At 37.3% G+C, this 20929-nt stretch overlaps 2 protein-coding genes across 36 annotated transcripts in view; one reads left to right on the top strand and one right to left on the bottom strand.

Annotated features, from left to right (window-relative positions):
* Positions 1-20929, bottom strand: part of yellow-h (L-dopachrome tautomerase yellow-h) — a 44599-nt gene that overhangs the window by 10376 nt on the left and 13294 nt on the right. The window lies entirely within an intron of this gene.
* LOC108020336 (putative leucine-rich repeat-containing protein DDB_G0290503) overlaps positions 11432-20929 on the top strand; it is a 40962-nt gene continuing 31464 nt past the window's right edge. For 5 of the 35 annotated variants that reach the window (XM_065867400.2, XM_070997177.1, XM_017088472.4 and 2 more), the window contains exons 1-8: positions 11993-12131; positions 12209-12260; positions 12539-12581; positions 13529-14128; positions 15128-15202; positions 18086-18151; positions 18210-18305; positions 18912-19199. In XM_065867400.2, coding sequence (XP_065723472.2) covers positions 12558-12581; positions 13529-14128; positions 15128-15202; positions 18086-18151; positions 18210-18305; positions 18912-19199 — 1149 coding nt within the window. In that variant the 5' untranslated portion in view covers positions 11993-12131; positions 12209-12260; positions 12539-12557. Of the gene's footprint in view, positions 11538-11985; positions 12132-12208; positions 12261-12538; positions 12582-13528; positions 14129-15127; positions 15203-18085; positions 18152-18209; positions 18306-18911; positions 19200-20929 lie in introns of those variants that run through there. The other 30 variants (XM_070997183.1, XM_017088486.4, XM_017088487.4 and 27 more) reach the window with 21 other exon arrangements.

Genomic DNA, 20929 nt, shown 5'->3' with positions numbered 1-20929 from the left:
TCGAGATTGCACACGACATGCACCAAATTCGCGGAATGACAGACGTGTAGTTCGATGAAAAAAAAAAGGTTATAATTCTGTGCTAGAAAATTTAATACTTATCGTTTTAGGAAGGACATAGAGTCAGATATTGAGATAATAGGATAAAGCTAGAACATAGTTCTCTGAAAGGTTCTACAATGATTTAAGATTAGGGGAATGTAATTTCTTGTTAGTCTGTATGGAAAAAAAAGAAACAATAAAGGAAGTTAACTTCGGTAAGCCGAAATTTGTATACCCTTGCAGTTATCATTATTAAATTTAATTCAAAATACTTAAAAATACAAAAAATGATATTCCCAATAATATATGAAATATGTCAAAAACACCGAAACTATAATTTGTTTCATATTATTTTCCCACCAATTTTGCAATCTTTCCTATGGCAGCTATATGATATAGTGGTCTGATTTTGATAAAATTAAATTCAAAATTTAGCACTAATTAAAAAATGTTATTTCCAAGCGTAGGAGGTTATATCTTAAAGAACACCAAAGATATTATGTTTTTTAATTTTTTTCGATTATTTCCATGGGAGCTATAAGATATAGTTTTCAGATCCGGATGGTTATATACTGCAAAAGAAAGAAGACTTTTAGGAAAGTTAGTATATACTGCAAAAGAAAGAGGACTTTTAGGAAAGTTTCAGACCGATAGCTTTGAAACTGAGAGACTAGTTTGCGTAGAAACGGACGGACAGACGGCCAGACAGACAGACGGACATGGCTAGATCGACACGTCTAGCGATGCTGATCAATAATATGTATACTTTATGGGGTCGGAAACGTATCCTACACTGCGTTGACTTCTAACTGAAATCATAATACCCCTCTGCAAGGGTATAAACATATATTAATAAAGCAAATAACAAAAAGTTCTCCTGAACAGATTCAATACCATCAACGAAAATTCCGTATTTTGGAGTCCAGACGGGCGGACAAGCGACCACCTTTGACCACCTTTAACGTTTAACCACCTTTAAAGCTATTCTGTCCAATAAGCCCTCACTCAGCGGGTATGTCGCATATTGGGTATTGAAGGGACAAAAAGTCATTACCTTACACTTAAAGTATCCCTGTACTTTAGGCATAATTTAACATCATCTGCGTATATTAGTACACGGTAAGGTAATGAGATATAACTGGGAAAGAGTCGTTTATAAATAAAGTACAAAGTAGCGGCCTCAGGTAGGACACCGGAGGTAACGTGGAGTAGACAAGAGAACTTATAAAAAGTAATATAATGGACCAACAGAAGTGGTGCAAATGGGGAATAATAATATTTTCGAAAAGCTTTTGAATTGCGCACAATTTAGAGATACCTCTATAATAATTTGCTTCCACTTTACTACTTTTCTGGTGGAGAGGAATTATTAACGATTCCTTCTATCGGGACCAGGAAAATGGACGGGCTTAACAAGTAGAAAGCTTTCGTTTTTTCATCTATGGACCACGAAGTTCCTAGTATATTAAAATCTTCAAGAAATACAAGTTGTTCTCTATTGGACAGCTTATTTGAGACTGACTTTATAGCGAAAATATGATTGAAATACTCCGGGAATTCAGGTACAGGCGTAATGTACGAGCAGTTGATATATATAAAACTACCAGAAGACGATAGCCTTACACATATAAGTGCAATATTATAGAATTCCTCAACAAGTACCTATTCCGACGTAATGGTAGAGTCCACGGCAATTAAGACTCCACCTCCTCGCCTGGATGGTCCATCACGAATATAAAAAATGTTCTTACCTGGATAAATTGCGTAGTTTAGGATCTGCGGCTTTAACCAGGTCTCAGTACACCCAATAATATGAGATGCAAAAGAAAGACTATCCTAATAAAATGTAGTTAGCTTTCTACGCAAGATTTAAGTTAGTTTGTAGTTTTTTCAAAAAGGTGCTAAGGTAGAAGAAAAAGGTGCGACACTAGTCTGGCCTTGGTTGGGGAGTCTTGTTTATACATGTCTTGTTTTTTACTTTTGTTCTTATTATACCCGTTACTCGTAGTGTAAAAGGGTGTACTAGATTCGTCGGAAAGTATGTAACAGGCAGAAGGAAGCGTTTCCGACCCCATAAAGTATATATATTCTTGATTAGGATCACTAGCCGAATCGATATAGCCATGTCCGTCTGTCCGTATGAACGCTGAGATCTCGGAAACTATAGGAGCTACAATACTGGGATTAGGCATGCAGATTCCTGAGATTCCTGCACACTCTAGCGCCCACAAGCAGCCCAAAACAGTGGGTCCTACAGTTTTGATGCTAGAATAAAAATTTTAACTAAAATGTATTGTTCTCATCAATACCTATCGATTGACTATTTGCCACGCCCACTTTAACGCTCACAAACCTCCCACAAACCTCTCGGAAACTATCAAAGATACAAAAATGGGATCTCAGATTTAGATTCCGTACCCTTGTACGCAGCGCAAGTTTGTTACGCGAATATGCTACGCATACCCTAACGCCCACTCTAACGCCCACAAACCGCCCAAACCTGTGGCGCCCACAGTTTATATGCTAAATAAAAAATTTTAACTGAAATTATTAGTCTTGTCAATACGTATCAATTAATCAAAAAAAAAGTTTGCCACGCCCAATCGAACGCCCACAAACCGCCCAAGCCTGTGGCGCCTACAATTTTCACTTTTAAGGCCCATAACGCTTAAATCTGTCTACCGCCCACATAACCATATATTGAGATCAGGGGTAGGTGGCGCATTTCAGTCTCGCTTTGCTGCTTGCATATCTCTATTTCCCCTTGGTCCCTTTAGCTGAGTAACGGGTATCTGATAGTCGAGGTACTCGACTATAGCGTTCTTCCATGTTTTTAATTTCGAAATCCCTTACCACCAAAGGTGCCGGGCAGAAATCTGCAGAACATATGGTTAGAAAGAGCTCATATGGAACAGAGATCTTAAAAGATGAAGTGTCCCTAGCATAGGTCAAATTAAATGTTTCCACGGCAATGTTTGTTTTGTGTTGTATATACTTCAACTTCATCCAACAAAATCAGTCTTGACTGGTCAGCTCAGATTAATTGCTTGCATTTTTTAACGGAGCAGACGGAAGTATCCATAATTTGTTTTATTCAGTCCACCGTACCAAGGGAGGTGTAATGATCGAAAATTGCAAACGACCAGTTAAAAAAGCGGGAAAAGCACAAACTCTGCTCGCTTAAGCTTTTGATAAAAGGGAAAAAAATTAAGAGAGAGAATCCGAGTGTGCGGGAGAGCGGAAGCGTAATGCAGTCAATACGCATGCAGAAACAACAACACAAAACAGCACTGTAGCTTCGACGAGCAACGCACAAAGGAATGCAACAGATATCACAAAAACAAAACACAGAAAAGAATATAATATATTCCCTCCCCCTAAGGGACCGAATATTACAAGTTTTGAGTTGAACCGTTTTGGGCAAACAGAAAAACCAAAAAAATTCGAAGCACAGAAAAAAACACGGCCGTTTACTTTCATATTCACAGTTAGTGATTGTAAATCCCTTTGCCAATGTACCAACTGGGACCGTTAGGGAGTGGGAGCCGAATTGGGATCCGGGTTGTCCCGCTGATGCTGCAGTAAGTCGTCCAGCATATTGGCAATGGTTGGTAATGTCTCACAAAACTGGGCAATAGCCTTGATAAGAAGTCCTTTTTCATATGCACTGACCTCCTGCGGGCGCTCTTTGGGTTTTTTCGGTGCAACTAAATTTGTACGTCTCCTCCCTTCGGATACGGATTGCTTATGCCGATCAGCTGTTAGCTTCAGCGGCGTGAAAAAGAATGCTTGGTGAAGAGGCTATGAGTACGTTAATTGCCTGTTAACACAAAGGAGATTTCCGCTATAGCGACCTTTTCTTCCACAAGTGTAAAAATCAAGGGAAAGTCCCTTCAACTTGCTTCAGCCTTGTTATATATTGTCAATTTTGTAGCTGACATCTGGTTTTGTATTCCTCCATCTGGCAACTCCGTAAGTTGCACATTGAATAAAGCAGTCCTTGATAAGAGCTCAACATGAACACAACATATTGGCGTCAAGGAGAAAAAGTGAAAAAATTAGCCGTAAGAGAAGAACTATTCTTTTGTATGTCGTGTCGGGTAGTCGTTGATTTCCATCAAGATGCTGACAGATGAAGTATGTCACAAGTGCGGTAGAAAAGGACACATAGCTGTTGTCTGCATGTCGAAGCAAGACAAAAATAAATGGCAAAATCATATAAACCGAAAAAACGAAGAAAATGAAATCGAAACGATTGAAGCTGTGAACAGTGTTACACGTCAAGTCAAAAGCCAGCAAAACAAAATCCTGTTGAATAAGCCAAAATGACTAAAGGGTTCCAGAGTATTACGTGCGTTTGGTCATACAACAATACCATTGCTAGGAGAGTTGCCCACTATTGAAAAGTGAGGTGAAAAAGAGAAGAAAGTTGTATTAGTTTTTGCAAACGTGGAAGCTTCCACCAATCGTCGTAATCTAGCTTTCTTTGCGTTCAGACGTGCTTAAAATTCTCGCTATGTTACTTCCCCGCTGTCCCGAGTGCAATACCGATGTTACATTGACCCAGCTTCGCGCTTCGGATGCTGCTCGCTGTTCTTCTTTGTGCCGTCGCGCCTATCATACTTCTTGCGTAGCCCTACCGGACGATGTGCTCAAACTTTTATTAAATCCAAACATACTGTGGCAATGTGATAGCTGTGTTACGAATGATTCGCATTCTAAAATTGACGAATTTGATAAGAAATTGAAAGCCCTGAAGCGCTTATATCAAAGCCTTTATAATAAGTTCATGGAGGCGTTCCCCCTAAAGATGATGCATTGACTCAGAATTTAAATGTAAATCTCAAACCTCGTCTACCGAGGCCTACCAACGTAGCTGCAGCTCCCCAGTCATATGCGGCTGCTGCTGCTACGTCTTTGGCGGTCGTTGACCCTTCTAATCATGCTCTGGTTATTGAGAGAGGAAATTTCATACAGGTTCGAAATAAGAAGATAAGGAACAATAACAAGCCCAATAAACATGTTGTTGGAGTGGCTCCTTATGCCGAAGATCTTCATGTTTTGCCGACCAAGAAATTTTTGCATGTCGGAAAGTTCGCAACTGATACAGAGCCGAATGCTGTTTTAAAATATGTGTCCACCAAGCTTAAGGTGGATGCTAGTTCTCTCACTGTTGTAAAACTTGTAAAAAAAGATGTTGACGTTACAACCTTAAAGTTTGTAAATTTCAAGCTTGGTATCCCCGATAACCTTTACGATTCAGTCTTCAAAAACGATTTCTGGCCGAACTCAGTTAAGGTCAAAAGATTTATTCATAGAGAACGGGCCATTGTGGTAGGGGATGGAATCTTATCTAATTTGCCGGAGCCTGGACAAACTTCAACATCAAGTCATCCATCAAAAAACCCCTAGTGTTCGACGCCACTGGCGTCGATTCTTTTGCGGGACATCTTCTGCAAGCCTTTATTCATTTGTCGGAGTCGCTTTCGCAACCACATCGGCAGCTGCTTGCCTTTCTCACTGCGCCTTCATCATCTTCTGTCTCTCTCCTAACGCTACATCAACAACATCAGCCGGAGCTTTTGTTGTCCGCCTCGCGCGACATTCGCTGTCCGCCTGGCTCTAATATCGGCGCGCTCCTCGGAGTTGCGCTGCATCATCTTGCGCCTCTCCGCCGAAGTACCTAGAACATCGGCTGGATTCTTACTCTTCACTAGGTTGGAACCCGCTCATTGAAAATATAGGATGCTGCTATCTTCGAATTCTGATACTAATGAGCTAAGCGCGTCTTTTGGGTTAGCGCTCTCTTTTATGAGTAGTCGGATACACTCTTCACTGTGCTCTTCATCGCCTCTCTCTATTGATGCAATTTCTTCTGCGTTCTTTGGATGGCCGTCACAGAACAGGCATGAGTCCGTAAGAAAATCATTTACATATTCCCAATTCGGCTGCACTATTATTCCTTGGAACGACGATCACAAACTGCCTATAAAAATACGTACGGATACGTTGCGCAAGGTACTTAATAGTACTTATGATCATGCGAGGCCGACATCTAATTTGGATGTTGAGAATTCCTCCTGGTAGGGTGTCTCGTATAGTATGGCGTTTATCTTATGCAGGATTCAATTATTTTTATAGACGTGTTACATTTAGAGCCCCAGAAGTGTATACCCCAATGTAGACTAGGAATTAAATAGCTTTGAAGAGCCGAGTTTTCGGCGTGATCGAAAGTCCACTGCCCGGACGAAGGAGCCATCGCATTTTCTTCGCCTTTTGCCTTGTAGAAGCACAGGTAACCACAATGTGCTGCTTCCTGGTAAACCGCCTGTCCAAAGTAAGCCCAAGGTACTTGAGGGTGAGGTGATAAGTGCCTGTTAGACTTAGACCACCAAACCTTCACCTGCAGGTTCTGCCAATATGAAATGATCGGAGATCAAAGTATGTCGGGGAAAGAATGGGTTCAAGCTTACTAAGCTGATAATTCGGAATTGCGTCCTGGAAGAGATAAACACTAAAAAGCTTTTCAGTAAGATTTCCTCAAAACTATTGGAGAAGGCTGACAATAGGTTTAAGCGCCGAAAAGAATATGCTCAGCAGGGAGAGGCGTTTTTCTAGGAGATCATAACATTCGCATGCTTCACTGCTCCGGGTAATGGGAAAGAACAATCAAAGTATTGAAGATATGCGGAAGGAACAAAAGAGCTGCCACAGGCAGAGCTACTTTCCCGTCAATTCTGTCATACCCAGGGGCCTTGTTCGTCTTTAGTCTCTTAATTTGGTCTTTAACTTCTTCTGCATCAATAGGCAGAATTTAAGAAGCAGGACCAGGGGAAACATCATCAAAAGTAACAGCAGTCTCTTCATATGTAAGCAATTAAAAAGGCTAAAATTATTTTTCCAAATAATCAGCGAATTCCTGAGCTCTTCTGATTAACCAGAATCATTACTCCTAGATTTATACATAGCTTTGGAACAGCAGAGAGATTACCATTAGCAGTGGGTGCGGCAGCTGCAGACTGAATCTTCAGAGTCAGGTTATTAGCGGCTGCTCAGCCGATTCATCATTCTCATTAAGGATTCTAAGATGATCCTTAAAGCGTCCAATGTTAGCCGAACGAGACAGCAGACTTGCTTTGTAAGTTGTGGTGAAGCAGCAGCGCATAAAAGTATTTCAAGCGGAATGTGATCAGAACTAAGATCATGTGATTCAAGTATAGTCAGTAAGTTGGAAGAATTACCCTTATAAATAGCAAAATCATTTGCCGTGGGATTCTTCCTTGCATTAGAAGGAAAGTGCGTTGGTCCTCCTGTAGCTAGGACTTGCGATCTTAAAGACGTGATCTAAAAGCTAAACACCTTTTGGTAAAGAGCGGCTAGAATGCCAAAATTTATTGTAAGCATTCCAGTCACCAGTTTTGGAAAATCGCTAAAAAGCTTTCCAAAATTTTGAGCAGTCCAAGAAAATGATGGGACAGTAAATATAAGCAATTACGATGTCTCCCAAATCCGTAATTAAGATAATGGCAGCAGCTTGACATATTACAATTGAGTTTGTACTGTAAGGTAGGTAATGCAATTGCGAGCAGACTAAAATAGGAGAAGCTCATCGAAGACGGTCAGCGGGATGACTCGCCGTCAATAAATCATATCCAAAAATTCGGAGATGTGAACGGCTGTGGATATGCGTTTCGTTTATTAGCATGCATCAATTGAATTAGAGGTAACACACTGCTCTAACTCGAAACTTTTGCCAGAGAGACCATTGGCGTTCCAAAATGAGAAACGAATGCCAAAAATAGACATGTCTCCTGATCTTATACGCATTAGAAATCGAACGGCCGTTAAACCGATTCATCATTTTCATCATCATTGACATCATCTGGTCAATGCGAAAGATAAGTAGTTCAAAGCCAGCACTAGACGGAAGAGCCTCAGGACTTAATTGGAAGTGCTAGAACCAGAAGACGGGGTGGGTATAGCTGATCCCCAAACACTGCGCAGGAAGAGAAGCAGCTACAAATTTAATTGATGGTTGGTTTTTGGTTGTTCCAGATTTGCGACGAGCAATTTCTTCTAGAAAAGCTGGACATTTGCGGTAGCCTGCGATGAGGTTGGGACATCAATTAATGCACTAAATTTGATCTTGAGACCTATCGGGTCAAACTGGGTTTCGAGATTCATGATCACCACTACATTTTGCGCATTTGAGAGGCAAGAAACAGTTTTTTTTTGCATGTTCAATACCCTGGCAATTATAACACCTAACAACTTCATCTCGACGTTCGAGAGGGACTTTTGTAATCGACTAATATGCCAACGACTTAATGCCGTTTACTTGAAGATTATTTGGCGGCTTAGCTCAACAACGAACATATTGGGTCGGTCCTCATTGTTTTTACCAGGGGGGTTGTAAACACTGCGATCTACATGACCAGCGGCGTCCAAATCAGCGTTGATATCTTCAGGATCCGTAGACTGTAGGACTTTGACTACGATCCTGAAAGATCAATCACTTTTCAATTGCCAAGAGTTAAACGGGATATTATAACTAAAAATGAGATGTTGAACTACCTTGTTTGTATTACCATCGGAAGGAGAAAACCGTAACTGTAGCAGGCCCAGTTATTTTTAGTCTTATGTTGGTTGTGGCAGGCTTGATGAAATTCATAAGTTCTTTGATATTCGTAATACCCTTTCTCACAAAGACGAGAGGACGGGGGACAGATTTAGGAAAATTAGGATTAAGAAAAATCGTATTCTTTGTAGTGTGACCAAAGTTGTTAATGCTTAGCCGCAATGCAGTAGCATCGTCTTACTGTCAAGCAGCTGGGTTTGTTGACAAACGGAAAACAAATCAATTGAAGAAATTTAATAAAAAACAAGGAAGAACGCTATAGTCGAGTACCTCGACTATCAGATACCCGTTACTCAGCTAAATGGAGATATTCAAGCAGCAAAGCGAGATTAAATGCGCCATCTACCGGCGGTATACAGATTTAAGCGTTATGGGCGTTAGAGTGGGCGTGGCAAATTTTTTTTGGATCAATCGATGATATTGACGAGATCAATAAATTTCAGTGAAAACTTTTTCTCTAGAATAAAAATTGTGGGCGCCACAGGCTTGGGCGGTTTGTGGGCGTTAGAGTGGGCGTGGCATGTTCGCGTAACAAACTTGTGCTGCTTACAAGGCTACGGAACATAAATCTGAGATCCCAATTCTCTTTCTTTGATAGTTTCCGAGATATCCACGTTCATATTTAAGATTTCTTGAAGTTTGTGGGCGGTTTGTGGGCGTTTAAGTGGGCGTGGCAAACTTTTTTTGGGTCAATCGATAGGTATTGATGAGAACAATACATTTCAGCTAAAATGTTTATTCGAGTATTAAAACTGTAGGAGCCACAGTTTTATGCGGTTTGTGGCCGTTCGAGTGGGCGTGGCACCCTGCTGAAACAAACTTGCGCTGCGCAAAAAGCTCAGGAATCTGCATGCCAAATCCCAATAGCCTAGCTCTTATATCTCAGCGGTCATACGGACAAACAGACATGGCTAAATCGACTCGGTTAGTGATCCTGATCAAGAATATATATAATTTATGGGGTCGGAATCGATTCCTTCTGTCTGTTACATACTTTTCGACGAACCTAGTATACCGTTTTACTCTTTTTTTTCATAAAGATACTCTTTACTTAATTGTCCTCACGCCCCACATTCCCATATGACAATATTGATTATGTTTCCTTTTCCCTCATTATGAGCAATTAATAGTCAACAGGTGTTGTTGTGTACCTGAGAAAGGTCGCAAACTTCCCCCACACCCCCATGTGACACTACTAATCACGTGTTTTTTTCCTCATTATAAGCAATTAATATTCAACCGGTGTTGTTATGTGACAGATTGTCTCCTTTCCAAAAGTGAGTCATAACCGTGTCGCCAACAATAGGGAAGCACACAAGACCTACCCTACCCTGACCATAAACTTCACAAAACCACGTAGCTGCCATAGGAACGATCGGAAAATTGGTGGGAAAATTATATGAAACAAATTATAGCTTCTGTGTTTTCTGACATATTATCTTATACTATTGGGAATATCATTTCTTGTATTTTTAAATTTAATAATTATAACTGCATGGTTATACAAGTTTCGGCTTGACGAAGCTAACTACTTTTCTTGTTTAAATTCTTTTTGGTTTATGATATGCTCTTTTTATACACTAAGCATTTTATGGGACATTAAAAAGTTTTTTATGCTCGGTTCTGTTTGGGGCAATTGGGGAGAAATATCGGATTTTATAGCGCACCCTAGGACTCCCATAAAGTATTGGCTAAAAATACGGTTAGGGCTGTGCGCTGACAACCTTAATTTGTATACCCTTGCAGAGGGTATATTGATTTCAGTCAGAAGTTTGCAACGCAGTGAAGGAGACGTTTCTGACCCCATAAAGTGTATATATTCTTGATCAGCATCACTAGACGAGTCGATCTAGCCATGTTCGTCTGTCCGTCTGTCCGTCCCTTTCTACGCAAACTAGTCTCTCAAAAACTATCGGGCTAAAGCTTTCCCAAAAGTCATCTTTCTTTTGCAGGTAGTATATAAGTCGGAACCAGCCGGATCGGACAACTATATCTTATAGCTCCCATAGGAGTAATCGGAAAAAAATTAAATTATATCTGTGGTGTTTTTTAACATATAACCTCCTAAGCTTGGAAATAACGTTTTTTAATTAGCTTTGAATTTCGAATTTAATTTTATCTAAATCGGACGACTATATAATATAGCTGCCATTGGAACGATCGGAAAATTGGTGGGAATATAATATGAAACAAATTAAAGCTTCGGTGTTTTTTGACATAGTATCTTATACTATTTGGAATATAATTTTTTGTATTTTTAAATTTAATAATTATAACTGCAAGCGTTTACAAACTTCGGCTTTCCGAAGTTAACTTCCTTTCTTGTTTATGTTTGTTTAAGTTATAGGGTCGGAAACGCTTTACTCTACCTACTACATACCATTCAACAAATCAAAACTAACCTTTTACTCTATGAGTAACTGTTATAAAAATATTATATTTTGACTTAGATGCGGGTGCAATCAGAAAAACTAAATTTATGGATTTTATTATTATTTTTACGATGGTTGCTAGGATAGATACGTAATGTATAATATGTATAATGCATGTATATAATGTATAATGCATAATTTTAAAATCTTTAAAATTACTATACTCAGCTGAAAAATAGGTATAATGATAACAACAAAGCTATATATATTGTAAACATTTGACTCTTATAAGAGCTATAGGATATACATGGTCGTTTGATCTGATCTGATCTGGGCGGCAGTCCACGTAGTGACGCGGCGCACCAGGAGAGTGTGTGAAGGCGACTAACATATATATATAGCCGCAGAATTGAAAATCTGCTGTGATGATCTGTTAGGAACGAATGATGCACCAATCGAAAGGTATCGCAAAAACAAAGAAGATGGTATACCAAGATCTTAGAAATCTTAATTGGTTTGGGAGAAAGAGCGATGAAAGTGTAAAAGTGAATATTTTGAAAATTGAAGCTGTTGGGGATAAATTTTAGAAAGTGTATTTATTTAGTCCGATGTACAATCATTTTTCGTTACAAAATTGTATATCAGAACTTTTATATATCGACTCCTTACCTCGTTAAGAGGTGTTCTCGTTTGAAAAATATAAATATCGCTTTAAAACTGCGATGGAAACTTCTAACTAAAATGATAGGTGTAAAAAAATAGATAAAATATATTACACATATAGAACCTAATAACTTTAGAAGCAGTGAATATAATTTAAAACTTCCCTAATAAAATCTGTATACATCATTTGACATTTTGCAGAGATGCTCTAGTCATTAGAGTCTAAATTGTATTCGTAAAGGTATAAATATACAAATACATTTGTTGTGTTTGTCATTTTTTTGTATGTGTGAGATTTAAATTTAAATTTTTCGAAACGTTGTATGTGAAAGAGTCGGTTATATAGTAAATAGCCAAAATGTGGACAGTGTGGAAGCTATCTTTGATGTGCACTCATATTCTCGAAATACATAGACGTATGTATACTTGTTCATTCTTTTGGTCTATACGGATTTTAGTTTTATTATTATCTTTCAATAATTCGATTGTACAGTATTGTATGCAGTAAACATTTTCTACTCCGAACACTACTTAAAAATTAGCAGGTAAAGTGGTTATGTTTTAAGTATGTGAAAAATATAAAAGATAGTAAAATTATTTTATTATAAAATACTCTTTGTTTCCGGCATTTATTGTATTACGTAAGAACAGCACAACCAAACTTTTGCGGTACTTTGTGTTTATATATAGTACATATATTTATTTTCACAAGTGAAATCGATGTTGCGGCATCAAAGCACCTGTTGCTGTTTTTCTTGATACGATACAATGTTTACATAAAAGTTTATTGATTCATTTATTTATTTGACTTATTATTTTTTAGATTTTAAAAGATTTGAGAAATGGATCCCGCTTCAAGTATCGTGGTAAGTATTAATAAATCTACAATAATTTTCGGATTTCGATTATTATAGATTTTTTGAGATTAGTTTTTTTTAGAATATTTATATTTTCTATCCTATAAAAAAACACAAACATAAAACATACAAATGTTGTTTAGAAGTTTACTAATAAAAGGTGTATTTTAAAAGTTTGCCAAGCTCAATTTAACCGTAGGTATGTGTATTGCATTCGTTTAAAGGGGATTCCCGTCCAGCGCAATGAAAGAATCGATTTTCTTATCTTATTTTTTTAAAAAAGCGCATAGAAAAACTGTTTCCATCATGAGTAGTTCTCAAGATATAGGAGTAAGTGTTGACCATTCTCCGAGCGCGCAATACTAAGCAAATGACTTTAAATACGCCCACGGAGACCACGGTAATTCCTACGGATTTAAAAAAAGATCCGACTACAAAGCTTAATGGGTCAAATTTTTTTGAGAAGGATCTCGTCTCAAAAATAGAGGTTGCTATTCCTTTCTAAGGAAATGACCAACCTCTAGCTTATGTCCTTCTTGGCAAGACCTAGCAACTGTTGCACCAAGCCGTACATTATATATCTAAAGAAAAAGCCTTTTAAGGACGTATACACCTCCCAAAACTGGCTTAAAAAGTCGATATTGACAAAGAACCGTATGCGAGGAAGGTGATAAAAAACTTGTAAAAATTCTCTAGCGTCACTGTTGGCCAACAATAATACCTACTTGCCTGATCAGAATCACTAACCAAGTGGATGTAGCCATGTCCGTCAGTTTGTGTTAAGGCCGTGATTTGGAAAACTATTAGCTAAAGAGTTGGGATTAGCCTATATTTTCTAGGTCGTTGCTTTTATGCTGCTGGACGGGAATAGAAGCGCTCGAACATTTTATCCTTTCTTTATTTAATTTTATTTATTAAAAATAAATTTGACATCGACATTTTTCTACAATCTTAAGGAAAAAGTAGTTGAAACAAAAAATGGAACGCAAGAAGTTGACGCTGGTGTAATCGAAATGGCTACCAAAAATATTGACAACTCAGTCGAAAGTCCTTTGGAATCAAATATTGGCAGTAATGTAGGTCAGAGCATTACTTCCACAGATGATAACGACGATGCCGATTTAGTAATTGAAGAAAGCGAATCTGATGAACATAGTTCAGATGGCGAAAGAACTTCAGATGTAGCAGAAACTGAGGATTTAATCAAGGTTGCTGAAATTGATAAGCCGTCATTGTCATCAGATGCGAATAGCACTGCTGAAATAAATGGAAGCGCAGAAATTGAATCTGAGGATCCTACTGTAGAAGACTCATCTATCAAATCAGACCCAGAAACTTCGGTTTTAGACAGTACAAAAGCCGATAAACGCTCCACCGTTTCTGAGGAGAATCCAAATGTGGAAGTAATAGATGAGAATATTGTTATTGTAAGCACATCTGATGCTAGAATGGCAAATGTTCCACAAGAGACATCAAAAATTATAATTGAAGGCGATGAAGTTAAAAGGACTGAAGAAGTGGCATTAAAAGATTGCACAGAATCGTTGACGGAAAAAGTATTTTAATTTTAAAAACTAATTAAAATTAATACAAGCCTTTACGCTTCTAAAACAAAGCTTTTTTAACTTTAACATTAATACAGCGATAACATTTGTTTACAAAGATTGGTTCTCTAAAACCAAATTCCTTTCGCAACGAAATGGGCTTGATTTGGGGTCACTGCTAACTTTTCACAAAATAAGATTTGAACAAATTGAACTTTACATTGTCAAGATAAAAATAACCATATTAACCAGTGTCGAGTGTCAAACTCGACTCTACACACAAGAAACTACTGGGTCAAATTGAACAATATAATAGTTGAAAGTCCCAGCCCATCGAATTCTCAGTTTGACCAATGAAATAATTACTCTCACCACTACAACATGCACACAACTTATTATTCAAAGCAACTACTATTTTGTATAGTTCTTAACGCTTTTCCTATAGTTACGTATCTATCCGTATTAGTCAATTTTACTCATACCACTGTTTGTGTGTATGTCAACATATCCCTCTCTACGCCAACCAATTTCTCATTTGTAAAAATATTTAAGGTGCCAGAGTTTTTCCACAAAACAAAAAAAACCATTTCAGACTTAATTATTTTGTAATTTAAGAAATATTGTTTTTTGCTTTTAAGTTTAAAAGTTCTAAAACGGTCTATCCGGTGGTCACTTTAATTGTTGACAGTATTATCGGAAAATTGAAGAGTACTGTTACCTAAAACAGTAAGAGGTACATACTTTCTGAGTCCCCTGTAGAAGTTTCTTAAGAAAAAATCGGAGAAGAAAATATTTTCATTTTATTTTAAACGCTGTAAACAAAATGATATATTTTTATATGTTTTCGAACTGTGAATGTAAAAATCAAAACTTTTTAAACCCCGATTGGGGGTTCTCTTCTTGTCCATTTTTTTATCGCTGCAGGTTTATATATAAATTCGGGTTGCTCAAGCTAATATTCCTCGTTCGGTTTTATTTTGAAAGCTTACAAATGTATTTTTATATTCTCAGGGTGCCAAGGAACCTACAACATGTGAACTGACTGCCGAAAACACTAAAAACGAAGTTTTTTCTCCTATTGAAAATGTAAGTTTAAGGTTATAAAAATACATAAACGACTTTTTATACCTGTTACTCGTAGAGTAAAAGGGTATACTAGATTTGTCGGAAAGTATGTAACGATCGATCCAAAAAATCCACAAACCGCCCAAAACTATGGCTCCTACAGTTTTAATGCTAGAATAAAAATGTTAACTGAAATGTTCTCATCAATACCTATCGATTGACCCAAAAAAAAGTTTGCCACGCCCACTCGAACGCCCACAAGCCGCCCAAACCTGTGGCGCCTAAAATGTTCACTCCAAAGCCCATAACGCTTAAATCTGTCTACCGCCCACATAACCATATATTGAGATCAGGGGTAGGTGGCGCGTTTCAGTCTCGCTTTGCTGCTTGCATATCTTGATTTCCCTTTGGTCGCATTAGCTGAGTAGTCGAGGTACTCGACTGTAGCGTTCTTCCTTGTTCTACTATGTAGTTGCTCTTAAGAAAAAAATGTGAACCAGTTCGGATTTTAAGATATGGTAAAATTTTAAATGGCTTTTGTTGACCTTAAGTCAACATCTGCTGCTCGACAGTGAGTTTGGTGCAGACCTATAGGCCTTAAAATTTATTAATATACAATATGCGTATTAATAAAATTGATTTTCGACTCTCGAAGATGTATTAAATGCCCTTAGCTGAGTAATAGGTATTTGATAGTCGATGGCATAGACTATAGTGTTCTCTCTGGTTTTTTGGTTGTACTTTTCAACACGCAACGTTTTGAAAACGACAGTGTTGTTTCCATAATGCAAATTAAATGGCTTTTTATACCCGTTACTCGTGGAGTAAAAGGCAGAAGGAAGCGTTTCAGACCGTATAAGGTAATTGCATTCTTAATCGGGATCACTAGCCGAGTCGATCTAGTCATGTTCGTCTGTCTTAAAAGTTTGTGCATGCTTAGGATTTTAAAGAGTGAGTTCTTAAACAAGAGGTCATCAAATGTGAGGGGCTGAATATGACCAAACATATAGCAGAATTTTGATGTTGTTATTAACAAAAAGAATCTTCAAAAGAGTGTCATTGTTTCTAGATAAATTGCGTGACTGGAGTTAGATGCAGTCCTAAGTCTGTCAGGTTATTCGAAATGTGATGCTCAATCAGCATATATCTTTTTAGTTCGCCTGTTATGATTATATTCGTGTAAACAGATTAGACATAAATCAATTTTCCCAGAATAGGAAACAGATCTATTTGGTCGGTGAAAAAGCATTTTCAATGAAAGTTAAAGATAATATAGCAGCACCAACAAAATAACGATATGGTAACGCCGAGTAAAAAGCCGTCACTTTAGAAAAAACCAAAAACGCAGCAATACTAAGTTTTTTAATTTTTTTTATAATTTGATTTCTTGATTTAAATAAAACCCTTACATAAATTAGTCAACCATAAACTGCTTTGCCACCCTCCATGGCCATTACGATCAGATTTAAATAAGGTATACTTATAACATTCACACAGAATCAGACATTTTCGGGACAAACTACGTTGCGACATCGACGTTTTGAATCTCCGAACACATCTATAAAATCGTTAATTTTCTTTGTTAAAAATTTTGCATTTATGTGACATATCTTAATATCCATCTGGCGGTTACTAAGGATTTTTATCATTGTTCGACTGCTAGCCTTCACTGATTTTATGAAGATTTCATCTCCCATTTTTGTATTAGTAGACAAAGTTAGGCGTGTGCCCTGATTATAGCAATAGTAAAAATAAATCGTAATTTGCACACCACAAATAAATGTGTGCATAAATAATTCTAACGATTGCAAAAGGTCTACGCCCGCAAGAATTTAAGCCGATGATGAAAATTTGTCTCTACAGGCGTTATCTTAATGGTGTTATTGCTTGGATCTTTCATTAAAGCATTTATTAGAGACTTAGAAAGATACTAACATATATACAATTTACATGGATTTGCTTTAATAAGAAGGCATGGTCACTTTAGCATTTGAACTTTAAGTTTTATAACTTAAATAATATTAACTAGCTTATTTTAATATTTAACTTACCAAAGTGCACTTTAAAGAAGTAAACAATTTGTCGTATAATCAGGCATTTGTACAATTTTTCAACTTCAAAAATGTTGGGACTTTACAAAGCATGTAAATTTTTTTTGATTTAGAAGGAAGCGTTTTCGACCCCATAAAGTACATGTATTCTTTCTCAGGATCACTAGTTTGTTTCACCAGGGTGCCACGTTTACTCAAACAAGCTAGATAACAACCATCTTCCCCAAATTTTAGTTAATGTTAATAATAAGATGATATGTGTTATATTCGTTTAAATGATTTTTTGTTCTTATTATCAATACCCATCTCCATGCCAAAAATTATTGAAATCGGACTAGTCATATAAAAGTTATAGCCATATAATAATAAATATTTTGCAATAGGCTGTATAGGCTAGGTGGTTATTGGACGCAAAAATCATAACATTAGTTACCTATGCCTATTTTTACTGCAGTTCTAATAAGTGCAACAAAATTGTACTTTTTAGGTACAATTTGGACCTAGTATTAAATTATCGTTGGTTTTAAAATACCAGAAGTGACTATCAGTTTTGTCAATTTTGCTCATTAAATTAACAATGTCGCGGAATAACACCATAAGTCGAGTAAACCATTTTGCACATATCGCTCCGATGTCCCGTCTGTCAAATTAGAGTACGGACGAGAAAACGGACCCTATTTTGACAATCTCAATCGGCGTGCCAAGAATAATTTAATTCGGGCCATTAGTTAATAAGTTAAAGGTTAACTAAGTATCGGGTATATAATATTTGAGGAATTCGAATATCTCTCTTGTTTTAAAATTAAGCGTAGGTACATCGTTTATACTTTATTTAATTTATTAATCCTTTTAGGTTAATGAATTAAAAGAACTTGGTAAAAATGCTGTCGAAAACAAAGATGTAAAATTGTTTCAAGAGGTATGTTTTACATTCTGTTAATAGTGCCTCAATGATTGCTAATTATTTGTTATTTTAGACCCAGCAAGGAAGGGAGGCGAATGAAATCACTGATCAATCTGAGCTCTTAAATGACAACATTAGAGACAGGGAACACTTAAGATTGTCTAATCAGGTATGTAGGTAAAATACTTCAACATTTTTTGCATTCTTATTTGATGGTAGTTAGAAAACTTTAAAGTAAACAGCAGTTTTCGTAGTGACGAAGCGCAACAGGAGAGTGTGCGAAGGCGACTACTATATACTACTACTACTACAATATATAAAAATGAAAATCTGCTGTGTTCTTCCGATCGTTACGAATAATACACCAATCGAATGGTATGGCAAACAACTAAAAATATTGCATACAATACTTAAGAAAATCGATAAAGATCGTTGAAACGCTACACAGAGTGTAAAACTGAAAATTTAGAAATACGCGTCGAAAGAAAGCGTTTCATTTGTTAAAATCCGATGTACCGTTCAAAAGTTTCAAAACAAACACGGTAGTGAATTGAAATGGAACATTATCTTAACATTAGCTCTGTACATACAATGTTCCCACGGGAACAACCGGCAAGGGTATAGAAACTTCGGCGTGCCGAAATTAGCTTCCTTTCTTGTTTTTTAGATTTTTATGTTAATCCTTTTTTGAGCTACTTGCCAATTTTCGGACCTTTTATAAACGTAGTATAGATGTTTTATACCACTTCATTTTAATTTTCTTTTTACATTCCAGACCGACTTTAATAATCAAATTCTGGACATTATATCGGACATTGATATAAACATAAAGGCCCAGGAAAAAATAACTCAGCTTAAAGAGCAAGAACTGAAACTTATACAGAAACAGAACGAGCTGGCTAATCAAATCCACCAGCAACAAATCTTAGCTCAGCAACTGAATGCCAAAAATACAATTAAACAAAGTCAATTTCAAAGTGATAAGTTTGACTCAAAGTGCCAACAACAAAATGATCGTGATGTATCAACCTTGACACTAAATCAAAATAATGTCATCAGCAAAGTAAGTATTACCCTTAGTAAGAAGCCTTTTGTACATAAATGGAAAATTTTGGGTTTTTTATTACAGTCCAATTAATATTGTATTTAAGTGTATGTTTGAAAGCTGTCTCATTTGTACCTATGTTTTTATTTATTTTACTCTAAACGATTTTTCTTGAAGGACCGGTTTCTTAATGTTATGTTAAGGTTTTAATTTGTTATCTGTCAGAGACTGTTAACATGAAGTTAAATTGTTCGGAAACACAAATTCGTATTCTATAAGGGATGCTCATTTTACGAACGAAAGCCATATTTTAATATTATACATTGGACATCGAGGAATATCAAATAACATTACTGACAATGTTCGAAGACTATACGAATTTATGATTGGTGGGGCTTGGTGGCTTGGTCGCTGAAATAGATGAAGTCCCAAGAACGAAGCCACGAAAAACTCGGATCTTAGCTTAACCCCATAGCGGAGTGGAGACTTAGAGGAGAAATGGAGAGGGAGAGCAGAGTGCAGAGGGCAGTGCGAGCGCGCGAAATGTAGACATCTGGAGTAAACTGCCGCTCGACACTGCCTCCAGAAGTGAAGCGCCCTTCTGGCGTAAACAATGATGTTCATATGACTTGGTCGGCAGTTCAATGTATTTCTCAGGACCCGACTGTATATACCGAAATTACATTGAGCCTTAATTTAAAAAAGTGTAGATAGAAACGATAACAAACTTAGTGGCTTATATAAATACATACCATCCACTGCACAGTTTGGAAGTTCAACCACCATTGTTAGAGTGCCAAGGTCACCGCCGCGATCCTTTTTTGGTTTTATGTGTTTGTTAATCATGTTTGGTATATCATATGTTTTAAACAAGTTCCGTTCACTTGGACATTCAGCAGTTTGGATTTTTTTTTTTATAAAACATATCTTTTGAACCAACAGAAATAAGTGAACCGATATTCCTATAAAGTGTATGTATTCTTTGTCAGTGTCCGTCTGTCTGTCCGTATGAACCCTGAGATCTCGGAATATGTGTAAGCTAGAAAATCGGGATTAGACATACAGTTTCTAGGTATTCGTACGCAACGCAAGTTTGTTTGAGCCGAGTGCCACGCTTACTCTAACGACTACAAACGCCCGTAACTCTAAATTCTGTGTAGCACCTGCACATTTTTAGATTTTGTTTCGTCTGTCAATACCCATCTACTTTTATCAAATCGGACCATTAATTAAAATTATAGGTGAAGCCAGTTCGCTAAATCCGTCTGTCCGTCCAGATGAACGCTAAGATCTCGGAAACTAGAAGAGCTAGGCTACTGCAATATGGCATGCAGATTCCTGAGCTTCTTACGCAGCGCAGGTTTGTTTTAGCAGAGTGCCACGCCCACTCTAACGCTCACAAGCCGCGTAAAACTGTAGCTCCTACAGTTTTGATGCTAAAATAAAAATGTAAACTGAAATGAATTGTTCTCATCAATACCTATCGATTGACCCAAAAAGTTTGCAACGCCTACTTTAACGCACAAAAAACGCCCACAAACTTTAAGAAATCGTAAATATGAACGCGGATATCTCGGAAAATATCAAAGATAGAGAATTGGGATTTCAGATTTAGATTCCGTAGCCTTGAGCGCAGCGCAAGTTCGCTACCCGAATATGCCACGCCCACTATAACGCCCACATACCGCCCAAACCTGTGGCGCCCACAATTTTTATGCTAGATCAAAAATTTTAACTGAAATGTATTC

The sequence above is a fragment of the Drosophila suzukii genome, chromosome 4 (genome assembly GCF_043229965.1).
Source record: "Drosophila suzukii chromosome 4, CBGP_Dsuzu_IsoJpt1.0, whole genome shotgun sequence".
Taxonomy (NCBI): Eukaryota; Metazoa; Arthropoda; class Insecta; order Diptera; family Drosophilidae; genus Drosophila; species Drosophila suzukii.
Note: the sequence above shows the minus strand (reverse complement) of the source record. Positions and strands in the feature narration are given on the sequence as shown.